The sequence below is a fragment of the Lissotriton helveticus genome, chromosome 3_2, assembly GCF_964261635.1.
Source record: "Lissotriton helveticus chromosome 3_2, aLisHel1.1, whole genome shotgun sequence".
Classification (NCBI taxonomy): domain Eukaryota; kingdom Metazoa; phylum Chordata; class Amphibia; order Caudata; family Salamandridae; genus Lissotriton; species Lissotriton helveticus.
Window position 1 is genome coordinate 138,017,919 of NC_136062.1, and position 13,773 is coordinate 138,031,691.

At 48.5% G+C, this 13,773-nt stretch overlaps 1 protein-coding gene across 3 annotated transcripts in view; it reads left to right on the forward strand.

Moving 5' to 3' along the window:
* Positions 1–13,773, forward strand: part of LRRC49 (leucine rich repeat containing 49) — a 1,030,711-nt gene that overhangs the window by 420,068 nt on the left and 596,870 nt on the right. For all 3 annotated transcript variants that reach the window (XM_078684608.1, XM_078684609.1, XM_078684610.1), the window contains one exon: positions 2,210–2,353. In XM_078684608.1, the coding sequence (XP_078540734.1) occupies positions 2,210–2,353 (144 nt within the window). The remainder of the gene's footprint in view (positions 1–2,209; positions 2,354–13,773) is intronic.

Below are 13,773 nucleotides of genomic sequence, written 5' to 3' on the forward strand. Positions count from 1 at the left end.
TAATAACCATTTACTGATATGTTTATGGAAGACACCGATTAGACCCATTTAGCAACAGGTTAAACTGAACTTCCCTTTTAGCTGTTAAGCTTAACAAATGTTTGGAAGAAGAGGGTGAACATCCTATCCAAAGAATGGATATTTTACAAGTACTGAGCAGATGTCATCACTGTAGTGCAATTTTGTTTATACTAATCTAGAATTGGTCCCTGGAAGGCCTGAAACTAACCTGAGGGACTAAGTTACAGGACACTTATGCAAGGCAAATATTTCTGCGCTCCCGGTAGATATTCTGGATCCCCCAGGCCCATCAGACTTGTGGGTGGAGACAAGTGACAGCACTTCCTGTCTTACTTCTGAGGTATTGCGACTGAACAGACCTGCTAGAGACCATAGCAATGTATTTTTTTCGGTGGGACCTCTACTTTGATTTTGAAAAATCAAGGAACACAATAATGTCATATTTACAGATCTTTATTATGCATTAAACTAGTGGAGAGGAAATGACACACAATTATTGTGACGATTATTAGAGCATTAGCACAGGCAAATAAATAAAATGAGCATGTAAAGAAAATACAGTACATCTTATGAAACAAATCTAACACAACATTGTATTAGAAAGTAGCCCAGTTCTAACATGAGCACAGCCTTAGCATTATTTCAAGTCTTATTCATTAGGTTCTGTGAGCTGTCCTTCCTCTTCGGGTTTTGTCTCTCCTCTGGAGCATGTACCAATTACTTGTGTCCTTTCACTGCTTCCTTTTCAGGCCCTACGTTTTTCTTTTTGGTTAGGCACTCTACAAGAGTGCATATGGTTTCCATCTGTCTCCCTCATGTATTTCATTATCCTTTTTCTCGTTGTGTGTTTCTCCCATTATACTTCCTCCCATATTGGTGGTTCTTGCTTCCACCCACCTACTTACCTTCATTGGCTGTTCTTGCTACCCCACCTCCTCCGTTGTACGTGTGCTACCCTATCGCTGCATATCCACCCTCTGTTGTCCATGTGATTCCACATTACCACCAGCCCTTCCTCCGGTGCCCGTGGGCTTCCTCTTCCCTCCCCGCCTTCCATTATCCATGAGCTCCTCTATCCCTGCCTGCAGTCCGTTGTTATGTGATTCCCCATCATCACCTTTGTCTGTGTGCTTCCCAACTCACACTCTCACCCACCTTCTGATGTCCGTGTGCTTCTTCGTCTGCCCACCCTTCATTGTCTGTGTGCTTTTTCATACCCCCTGTATCCCCCACCCTTTGTTTTTTGTGTGATTCTCCATTATCTCTAACTTGTCCTTCTATCCTCCACCTGTTTTAGCTAGTTCGTCACTTGCTCCCCAACCCACTCAACCATTTTTTTGTTAAAGTGCATTGCCATTATATGAAAAAGTGCATTAGTGCCATATCAGAAAAGCTAATTTTTACATTTTTAATGACTAATTCATAGAAATTCAATGAAATTTATAGAAAGCAAAAAATGCTTGCCTAATTTTCTAGGTGCGCACATCAGTTTTGGTCTGACCCACAAAACGATACAACAGACACGTAGTAGCTTTTTTTGTTACATTATCTTCAGCAATGCTACACAGCAGCTGCACTGCTGTACAGCATGGTGAGACCTATTCGCTTTACCAATACTTGTTTAACTTACTGAGGCTAGTCAAGGCATTGGGCCTGACTTAGTTTGATGGACTAGTTATTGCATCACAAACTTGACCAGGGATGTTACGCGGGCTTCTGTCCCTGTGGCACATGGGGCCCCCATTTAACCCAAAGTATATGAATATGTGCAAGATATTGGAGACTGAAGGATCCGTCAGCACATTTTGCAGTAGTGCCTGTCATTGTGTGTTAAGCCCCTGAATGTGACAGATATTCACTTATTACAAGTGTCATAAGATATAATGCATTAGTGAAAAGAGGTCCGGATATCTGTCATATTTGAATTAGTAACCCATCAGGCCAAACTCTAAATCAGGCCCTGAGTATCACAAGGAGGCTATTGAAAGAAACCATGTTGTTAGAATAAATAAAAAAGCAGACATGCATTATAATAATAGTTTAACTTCAAGTAAACATACATGTATCTATTTGATCCTAGCAGGGCATTCATAACTAACATACTAAGGAAGTCATTATGATGTTAAGAACATATTACTGTTTTTTTCTGTGTCCCTAATTTTAGTATTTCCGATATGTTTCATTACAGATTACCAAAATAGAAAATGTATGTCATTTGGGGCAACTCCGTGTATTAAACCTTGCTAGGAACTTCATAACCGTTGTTGAAAATCTTAATGGCCTGGATTCATTAGCAGAACTGAACCTGCGTCATAACGAGATCACATCAGTGGTAAGAGCTAAATGGAATTTATGTATGGGGGTGTAGTTTTGCAAATGCAATGAAACATTATTTTTATATCAAAATTATTGTGGTAGTTCTAGTTCTAAATCGTCTGGTATACCCGACACAGAAAAAGACTGTTCGTATGTCAATTTCACAACGGTACATTAGAGGACTGATCTTAGCTTGGCACATTGAATTTAACAGAGGAGTGGGTGGGGCAGCAATCAGTCATCTGTCACTGTAGTTATTCACGTGTCCATTATTATTTAATTTCAATGCAGTATTAAAAATACATCGAAGTCCTTTGCATTCCTTGTAATTGTGTATTTATAGTCACTGCAACTGCTCCTGCAACACAACTTACATAGGATCCTGCACCACTCCTGCCCAGAAGGCAACAAACAACCCAGAACCACTCCATTGTATCGTGCTCAACGCCCAATCCCGCTGCAAGCACGCTGCAGAAATCTGGGACACAATCACCACCCTCTCCACAGACATTGCCTTCATCACCTAAATGTGGCTCAACCCCTCCTTGTACCCCAATATCACCACCACCACTCCCAACGGCTACAGGATGATACATCGAGACTGCACCAATAAACGAGGAGGTATCGCCATCATCTTCAAGGAAACCATCAGATGCACCAACACTAATGATGACGCCACGCCTCTCATGGAACACATTAATTTCCAACTACAGATAGACACAAAGACCACAATAAGAGGCACCCTTGCCCACAGACTCACGGGACTCCGGCCAACTTTCTGCAATGCCATCTCCAACCTCATCGACCCCTGGCCATTGACTTCCACCACTATGTCCTACTTGGCAACCTCAATTTCCACATTGACAACCCCAGTGACGCCAACTCCATCGCCGTTCTGGAGAACCAGAACAACATCGGCCTCACCCAACTGGTCACTGACCCACGCACAAGGCTGGACATACATTTGACCCCATTTTCACCTCCAGCGACCAAATGAAATTCAGCCACACCCCAAAACTCAACTTGACTGAACACGCCATCATACGGGGAACATCCATTACGACGCGGTGTTTACACCGCACTACCATTACAGCGCTGGTTTTACAACGCAAGTCGTTACCACGACTTGCGCTGGAGGGCGCTCTAGGCTAAGGAATAGTAGATTTACTATTCCAACACCTTCCCTACTGTACGTAGGCTGGTGTTGGAATAGTAAATCTTACTATTCCTAAGTCCAGCACCCTACAGCGCAAGTCGTGGTAACGACTTGCGTTGTAAAACCAGCGTTGTAATGGTAGTGCGGTGTAAACATCGCGTTGTATTGACATACAACCCCATCATACACTTCTCCATCTTCAATGCCCCGCACACCATCACAAAGTGTCACATCTCTTCCCACTGCAGTTAGTGCAAGGTCACCGAACCTCTGTGGAAACAGGCACTCACCACCCCAGGCCTTAGGACAACCAAGCACAATTGTTACCAACTGGAGAACAGATGGCGCATCACAAAGAACCCCGACAAAACAGCCCATAGCAACTTTCACCTGCACATCAAGGAAGCCAAGAAAGCAGCCATCACCGCCTGAGTTGACAATGCGATCAACAACACTAAGTAACTCTTCAAAATAGTCAAAGAATTCTCCAATGCGACAGCCACAGATAACTCCATCCACCCCTCCCAAGAACTCTGTGAAACCCTGTCAGACTACTTCCACAGCAAGATTGCCATCATCTACAACAACTTCGACCTCCAACCCTCCACCCTAAACCTCAACCAACCAGTGAAAACCAGCCAAACGGTCACCACCTGGGCTCCGCTCACTGCCCAGACCACCACAGCCATCATGTCTTCCATCCACTCCAGGGCGCCCACCGACGCCTGTCCCCACCACCATTTCAACCTCGGAATTAACCCAATCAGCATTGAACTCATCAGTATCCTCAACACCTCTATCACCACAGCAACCTTCCCGGACAAATGGAAACAGGCAGATGTCAGACCCCTCCTAAAGAAACCCTCCACCGACTCCAGCAATCTCAAACATTATCAACCGATCTGCCTGCTCCCCTACCCTGCCAAAGTACCCTGAGAAAACCATCAACCAACCGAATTCCTGGAACAAACCCACCTACTGGACGCCCCACAAACAGCATTATATGCTGACAACAGCACTGACACTGCCCTGATTGCTGTTGCAAATGACATCAGAAATTCTTTGATCTCAGAGAATCTGTGGCCCTGATCCTCCTCAAGCTCTTTGTGGCGTTCAACACCGTCTCCCACAACACCCTCACCAACAGACTCTACAACATCGGCAGACAGAAAAACGCCATCAAGTGGATCGCCTTATTCCTTACAGGACACATACACAGTATCTGGCTGCCTCCCTTCATCCCCACACCCAAGAACATCATATTCAGCGTACCCCAAGGATCAAACATCCCTCAGCACCACCTTGTTCAACACCTCCATGACTCCCCTTGCCGGCGTCGTCAGATCCCACGGCCTCAACATATTCTCCTATGCAGACAATACTCAACTTATCCTCACCAAGGACTCCACCAACACCAAAATCCACTTCTCCAACGCCATGACCCATGTAGCCAATTGGATGAGAGACAACTGCCTCAATCTCAACTCTGACAAGACAAAAGTACTGATCTTTGGGAACAACACCTCTGTCAGGAACCACAGCTGGTGGCCAGCTGAACTTGGACCATCTCCAACACCAACCACTCCCGCAACCTAGGGGTCATGCTCGACAGCCGACTGACTATAAAAAGACAAGTCAATTCAGTTGCCTTCTCCTGCTTCCAGACACACTACGTATGCTGCACAGAATCTTCAAATGGATCCCAATCAACAATAGAAAGACCATCACTCAGGCCCTCGTCACCAGCTGCCTGCACTACAGCAATGCTTTGTTCACCGGTATCCTCACCCAGCTCCTCGGAAGACTCCAGACCATGAAGAACGTTGCAGCCAAACTGATCGTGGACCTTCCTAACTGTTCACACATCACCTCCACCTCGGAAAACCTCCACTGGCCACCCATCTAGAAGAGATGCCAGTTCAAGATTCTCATGCACTCTACGAAGCCCTCCACAATCTAGGACCTTCATACGTAAACTATGGACTGAATTTCCATCAACCCTTCAAACACCTGCTTTCCTCTTCACTCGCCCTCGCCCACACCCCATGCATCTGTCACAGCAGGGCTGCTCCATTTCCTACATTGCAGCCAAGACCTAGAACGACCTATCCCATCACTCCGAACAGCACCATTCTTTGCTGATTGATTGATTGAAAGTGTGCATTCAATTCTGTGAGCATGATCTACAATTTAGAAATTGTACCAGCTCTTTACCTCAAACAGATTTTGTTGCAAATAAATTCTTGGGCAGTTACTTGTGCGCATAATTTGAAGGCATGTTGTAGTCTTAAACTGGAAAAGACTGTTGCAACTGGGTTCAACAAATTTAGTATGCCAGGATTTTTTGCTTTATGATCAGTTGGTTCATTGACATTTATTGTGGGTGAGTATCACTACCGGTGGTAGAAGGTGTAGTGACTGAACCTGAGAAGATCAGAGTGGAGGTGGCGGATTCCCAAGATTCTCAGAAGGGGTTATTGGTTAACTCTGCGATGTCAGAGTAGGGTAGGCAACTGCCCGAATACAGTGAAAGATGTCATCCTAGGGCTGTTTTACCTGAACTTGAGGTCAGGGCTGTTGCAATGTCTAGGCAGGTGTCCAATCAGGTAGGTCCTTTGTGACAGAGCCCAGGAAAGAGGGCAGAGGCCATGTCGATGGAGGGTGTGCAGAAAGTGGGCGAACCACTGTGACCTACCCAGGTGGCCTGGTGGGGCCTGTCCTGATGAAGGGACCCTGAGCATCAGTCTGAAGTTAGGGAAGCACGCCTGTTAGAGATTGCAGCTTTGATCTGTCCGATGGAAAGGCTGAAAACGCTTGGCCTAGTGGAATCCTGCCTGGTGAACTTCTGGTGTTCTAGCATTAGGGTGCTGCCCTAAGGCCCCTTGAGGTCCTGGGTTTTCAGACATTAGTTTGGCTGGTGAGTGCAGCACCCAGCATGGTGGTACAGAAGGCGGGTGTGCCCACAGTCGCTCAATCAGTTGCCCATGCAGGACCTATCTTAAGTGAAGGGACCCTGTACATCAGTCTGGGTTGGTGCTAGTTACTTCTGTCCAGGATTGTCCGAGTGGTCAGAAGAGCAGGCTGTGGAGGACTTTGACCTTCAGACTTCTGGTGGGGAGCACTTTAGGCGTACCAGTGGGGCAGATGCCCTAGTTGAGGTGGGGCCGGAGGCAGGCTGGTACCTGCAATAGCCCAACTGTGTGGTCATGTGCCTGCTCCAGATACAGGGAACCTTGAGCATCAGTCGGGTGGGTGGCGTAACACTTCTGCCAGGGATTGCAGTGCTGAGCTGTCAAAATGAGAGGCTGCGGAGGGCCTGTATTAGCAAGCTTCTGCCTGTTGCACTTAAAGTGTGCCATCTTGGGAGTGTGATGCCCTGAGGACCTTCAGAAATCCTGGTTCACCGCGCAAGGACTCAGCAGGTGGTGGTGGACAGCGGCAGTGCATGCCTACCGGGTGATCTGTCAAATTTCACTGGGGGATCTTTAGGGTCCCTAATTGGTCTCCAGAGAGACAGCTTGAAGGCTGGATAACAGCCTGAAGTGGGGCCTGGGTACGTTTAAGGTATGGCCTACACAATACCCAGTGACATTTCCGGTTGACCCAGCGGGCTTGAGAGTCCACGGGTGAGGGGTTACCGTGGAGGTAACTGACTGGGGTGGCTCTTTTAAATGGAGAACCCTGTTATGGGGCTTGGATTTCCTTAGTAAAGATAGTCATCCTGAGAGGATGTGGTGGCAGCAATAGACCCCAGAGTAACTACTGTGGTGAGGGTCAGAGGTCCTGCAAGGGGCCGGTCTCTCCATGTTTAGGTTGTAGTGACTTAGATAAGTGAGTTGTATATTCCCTAGAGGGATAACAACCAGTAACTCGTGGGACACGTTTCAGAACTTTTAGTTGTGATGGTGTCAGTGGTGAGACACTGCACTCTTGTCAGGAAGAGGGTGGTGGGCGCAATTTGCATGACCCTGGGGAAGGGTGGGCCTAGACCTGCTAAGGCCATATAGGTGTGTAGTGTCCTGGATGCATCTGACCTAAAACTAGAAGAGTTCTTCGTGCAGTCAGGTTTCCCTGTGGGGAGAAGTGACCTTATGGTTTAGTTAGGTGTGTGGTCTTAGTGTCAGAAGGTCAGGTCAAGATATCTGTGGTGGCGGACAACTAGTGAATGGTGTCTGGTCAGAACCCATTGCCACTTGTTTCCGCTGACTGGGAAGGAGTACCCGTGAGCAATGGGCAGTTCTTCCCTAGTTTCGGCTGGAAGCGTTTATTGCAAATCGTTTCCACCCTTTTAGTACGTCAGGATTTGTTGCTGTATAATCACCTGTTTTTTGCCTTTACTGTGGGTGAGTCTCATTGTCAGCATCTCACTCACGATAATTGCATGGAAATTGGCCTGCTCGTGTTTACCACTAGTGTCTGCCTTTTAAGATAATGCCACTGCGAAACAGCCTGGATAAGGTGCACTGAGCTGGTTACATGTGAACACGTGTGCATAAGCATGTATGCTATGTTGTGCGAAGCCTGATGGATGCATACAAGTAACCTCCATATGGCAGTTTTTAACTGCAAGTTTGACCTGTGAAAATACATCCTTTTGTCAGGACTAAACCTTCCTTTTAAATACTCAAAAAATCACTGCTACCTAGGCCTTATTGCCCATAAAGGCAGGGTGCAGATATTTAAAAGAAGGACATGCAGATGTTACTGTTGAACATGCCTTACAGTGAGGTATCCCCAAAAACGATTTTCGCTGTAGCAAGTTTGGCTGCTACCACGGGAAATCATAGATCTACATTGTTACATTTATTAAATGCTAAATTTGAATTCGTAGCAGCTAAAGAAATATTTCTTCTACTCATTTTAATGGTAATTTAAAATGATCTTTTATGGCAAGGTCGGTTTTTAAACTATTATTTTCGAAATGTTACATTTAGAAAGGTAGCATTTTCTGACCTAAAGTTCCTGGGCCTATCTGTGAGTTTCCAGCTTCCCTGACTGAGGATGGCTCACCCACTGAGATGTGTATTGAAGTGAGACAGTGAACAAAAGAAGTGGGTCGTCTTGACAGGAGGCCTGGGAAGGAGTTGTGCCCTGCCCTGACAAAATTTCAGAGGAACCTACTTCCAGCTCTTAAAAAGAAACCTAACACCAAGCCTACCCTTGCCTTTTTTCTCCAGCTAGATTTTAGCCAAACCCAGGGGGAAATTTAAGAATATGACCAGAACTAGTTTCAGGGTTAGACAGAGAAGTGTCTCCCACCTACAGGCTTGCACTGGGCATAAAAGTGGCATCTTTAGAACATGCAGGAGGACACTTCTGAACTACTCTGCTGTCTGAAGATGGAAGACTGGCCTTAAAGGGACTCCAAGGGCCTGTGGACCAGTTGGCAGACCTCCTGTTTGAGCTTCAGGGATACAACAAGCTTCCAGAGGCGTCCCTGCAACTTCCCAGCTGACCAGCACCAACTGGCCCTGCCTGAGCCCTGCTACTGACCTCTGCTAAAGTGATTCCTGGTTCCCCAGAGTTGCCCCCTAGGTCATGGACCCTTGGCTGGTATCAGAGTGTACTCCTCCTGTAAGTACTCCATGTGAAAATCCAGAGGTTTTGAGCTCTTTGCGACCGTGAACAAACTACTTGCGCCAAACGATGACCATCCACGGTGCCTGCAGGCGCAAATCTCAAGTGACCACAGTTCTTCGTTTCACCCATGACAGCCCATGTCAACAGTGATAGTATGTGTCGACTGCCCATGCGGAGCTGTAGCAACGATTGTCTCTTCTAGCCCCAAAGGGGAACATCTGCGATGCAAGACCTTCTCTTTCCGCTGACATCGACTTCCTTGTGGCCTCTGCCCATGCGAAACTACAGCTGCAGCTCCCCACGTGGGCTTGGACTTTGAAAAGGTAAACCCCTAACCGGGGCAAACCTGATCCCAGTATCTGATAGAGACGTCTAGCTGCAGATACCTTACCTTTGAATTCCTAGGTGTCAGACTGGAGCCTGAAGATTTTTTGTGAGCAGTACCCCTGTGCGCCGGTAGGTGGCGTTAATGGGTTCCAACTGCGCTGTCCGCATCATCCGCGTGACTTCTGTGGCACCTATATAGGTGCACACATAGGCGTGCTAACATCACTTCTTTTCTTTCTGTGCAAGCCAGTGCTGATCCGGGGAAGAGCTACACCTCATTCACTATTTGACTGGACTTTTTTGACATTTCATCAACTTCTTTTGAGGGGTTTTCCTCCTGGTGTGTTAGAGATGATCTAGGAAGATAGGATTCAAGCTCTGCGGTGCCTGTCACAGGCCGATGTTGGTGATGGACCCACACTCTGTCTGCCTGTGGTGTTTGGAGCACGACTGCAACTAAAAGTTGTGTTCCGAGTGCCGTGCCATGAATCCAGAGGCTTTGACGGAGTGGTCCCTGAAGCTCATGGCGGCCCGGCATGCGACTCTGTGAAAATGGAGGTCACGGACATGCCGAAGGTCCCAGCAGTGTTCGCAGAGCCCAAACTCCTCTTCGTTCCACTCCAAGTCCTTGGGCCAATCAGGTAAGAGGCACAAGAAGCAGAGTAATAAGTCAAAGAGGTCTTCGGCTTCTCCTCGTCTGTTGGCTTACGAGATGAGGGAGCATCAGCATTCGAGGCCTGGCTTCGTGTTAGAGCCTACGTCTAGGCCAACTCTGCATCTTCCCGACTTCCGGGAGCCGGAGTGACCCCATCCCAACTTAAAGAGTTTTATGAGGCCTTGCTCCTCATTATTGAGTGGCCGAACACCTCTGGCTCGTCTTTGGTTACAGTAGGGTCAGTGGGTGCCCTATCTGGTTCTGTGCTGGCGGCTCCGGCTCCAGTGGAACCCCTTCGATCCATTCCTGGATCCGGATTGGTCGCTCCATCTCGATCTTCCCTGTCCTCTGGCCTGATTTAGACCACCCCGTGCCACCGACGGCGCCATTCCAATTCTGATCCCCGACTACGACACAGAGCCGGAAGGGCATCGCCTGACGCCATATGTGACGCTGGCAGCAACAGCGTTTCCTAGATCGGAGCCTGAGCCCTGTTTGTTTCAGTTAGGACTCGAGGAAGGTTGGGAGGGGACCCTGAAGAACACTAGCTGTACGAAGATAACCCCAATATGCACTGGTGAGAGGAACGATGTGAAGCCAGTGGACTGGGTACTTCTCCTGATACTGTAATGCTTTCTCCCCCTACCGGGGCTACGGAGGAGGGAGCTTACCATACAATGGTGGTGCAGAGAGGGGCTGAGGTCCTTGGCCTTCAGTTGCCCTCGTGGTAGTGAAGTCCAACATTTTGACAGCAGTGTTGCAACCAGGAGTCTCCTCATTTGAACTCTGGTGTCCTGTTGGGGAGCTGGTCCAACCCCAACAAATGGGCTCATGTGAATAGGATGATCGCCCACTGCCATTGCCCCGCACCAGGGGACCCGAACTTCCTCAACCAACACCCTACCCAGGAGAGCTAGGAGGTCCAAGCTTTAACTTCCCAGGGTGCACTCCCTACTGCTTCGCCAGACAGGGAATCCAAAAGATTGGACTCTTTGGGGAAGAAAAGGTTTTCTTCTGCCAGCCTAGCATTGCGGTTTGTGAACACTGCATGTCTTTTGGACTGCAACTTCCACACTCTGTGGGATACGGTTGCGCAAGTGCTGCCGAAGGTTGCAGGGGAGGTACAGTCCATCCTCTCCCAGGCTGTTGCCAAGGGGAGTGATGCAGCAAAGTTCACAATTCGCTGTAGATTGGACATGACTGACTCACTGGGCAGCATGGTTTAATTGACAGTTGCCCTGAGGCGCCATGCCTGATTGAGGACGACTGGCTTTTCAGTGAATGTCCATGCTTCCCTAATGGACATGCCCTTTGATGGCACCCGTTTCTTCGAAGAAAAGGCAGATTCGGCACTGGAGCGCATGAGGGACTTCCGGGTTATGGCCAAGCCTCCAATCTGCCTTCTGCTCCTTTCTTGGCTACGAAAGGGGTTTGCAACTGTGCCAGTTTACTCCCAGCCATAGAGCTGCCCATGCTCCCAGCCTCTGCATGGATGAGGGCGCGGTGCGCACAGACCTCATGGGTCCGGTAGCCAGCAGTCTAGTCCATCCACCACCCAACCCCACTGGCAGCTGCAGCCTCCAAGCCCTCCTTATCTGCCCCTTTGCGATCATGGGCATACAGTTGATGTCAGGATTCACCATCACCTGCCCCACTGGCAGTCCAGAACATTGGTCAAATAGATCTTGCAGATTGTCAGAAGAGGTTACTCCCTCCCCTCTGAGACTATCCCTCCCTGCGTGCCGCCATTTCACGACTGGCTGACAGATGATCATCTATCCCTCCTTTGCAAAGAAGTCTTGGCTCTCTTGGCCAAGGGAGCCATAGAGAGGGTTCCGGTGCCAGAAGTAGGCTGTGGTTGCTATTGCTTCTACTTTCTAGTCAAAAGGACAAAGGTCGTCATCCTATCCTAGATCTATGAGCCCTTAACTTCTTCCTCAAAAAGGAGAAATTTTGGATGCTCACGCTAGCTCATGTCTTGTCAGGAGAGTGGATGGTAGCATTGGACTTGCAGGACGCCTATTTCTACATTCCCGTCCTGCCTGGCCACCGGTGCAATCTGACGTTTACGGTAGGCTATGAGCACTTTCAATTCACAATGCTCCCCGTTGGTCTTACAGCGTCCTTTGGGTGTTCACCAAGGTAATGGCAATGGTTGCAGCTCATCTGCGGAGATCAGGGGTGCCAGTCTCCCTCTATCTCCACAAATTGGCTGTTGAAGGCAGGCTTGTACCAGGTTGTTGTCTCTCACCTCCAGAATCCTGCACTCACTAGGGTTCTCTATCAATGTGCCGAAGTCACACCTGACTCCCTGTCAGATGCTCACTTTCATTTTAGCCATTCTGGATACAGTGCAGTTTTGGGCTTATCCTCCCAAGTGGCCAGTTCAGGATATTCAGGCCATGATACAGATGTTTCAGCCTCTATCTGGGATTTTGTTGCGGCAGACTGTGAGGCTGTTGGGCCTCCTGCATCCTGCTTGTGACTCATGCCTGATGGTTTATGCGGGCTCTGCAATGGGATTTCAAGTTTCAGTGGGCACAGCATCAGGGGAACCTCTCTTACATGGCCGAGATCTCGGAGGGCACTGCAAAGGACCTGCAGTGGCTTACGAACTGTGATTGGGTCAGCAGCAGACCCCTCTACCTTCCCCACCCAGATCTGATATTAGAGACAGATGAGTCACTTCTAGACTGGTGCGGCCATCTGGGTGAGATGGACATCAGAGGACTCTGGTCTCTGCCGGATCGGACTCCACATCAATTTACCATTGGCTCAAATTTAGAAGTGGTGGGGAATTTCGAATAAGCAGGGGTCGGGTGGCAAGAGGCGGAAATAATAAATGAACGCACTTTTCTGCTGCGGCCACCGCCTAGGTGCTCCTTTCCCGACGCTGGTGCACTGCACAGGCTCCCAGGGGCCAATCACGGTGCTGCTCTTATGCTGGTACCAGCATGAGAGCAGCGCCGTGTTTGGCCTGAGGTGGCTGACCTGACGTTCGCTCAGGCACAGGGAGCCTGCACAATTTCTCCACCCGGCTGTGCAGCACAGCTGGGTTGAAGAAATGTAAGTGTGCATGTTGGTTTGGCCATCCTAAGACAGCCGGCCAAACCGACATGCCCACCACTCCTCGTCCCTACTGCTGATGTGATACTCCATCAGGATTGCCCTGCCTCTGTAGTAACAAAAATACAATGATAAAATGGGTTATTTATATTTACAAATACGGATTTTATTATCATTTTATTTTTCACTTTTGCCTCTGCTACCTCTCAGCAATTTGCTGGACCCCCATGCAATCCAACTGGCATTGAAAGCCTTACTACCCTCCATCAACAGAAGGCTACTACAGGTGTTCATAGACAACTCCACTGCTATGTGGTACTGCAACAAACAGGGCGAAGTGGGGATTGTGGATCCTCTGTCAAGAGGACTAGCGTCTCTGTACATGGCTGGAACATCAGGGCATATTTCTAGTGGTTCAACACCCAGCAGGTTCACTGAATGCCAGGGTGGAAAAACTCAGCCATCAATGCCTAGCGGATCACGAATGGCATCCCCAACCGGAGGTGGCGCAAGGGCAGGGCACATTGGTTGGATCTGTTCGCCTCCATCGAGAACGTGCAATTTCAGTAGCTTACTCATCGGAGTTTCCAAGGCGGCTCTCACTCAGACACACCTTTTGTCTGTACACCTTTCTGCTCATACCGCTTCTGTC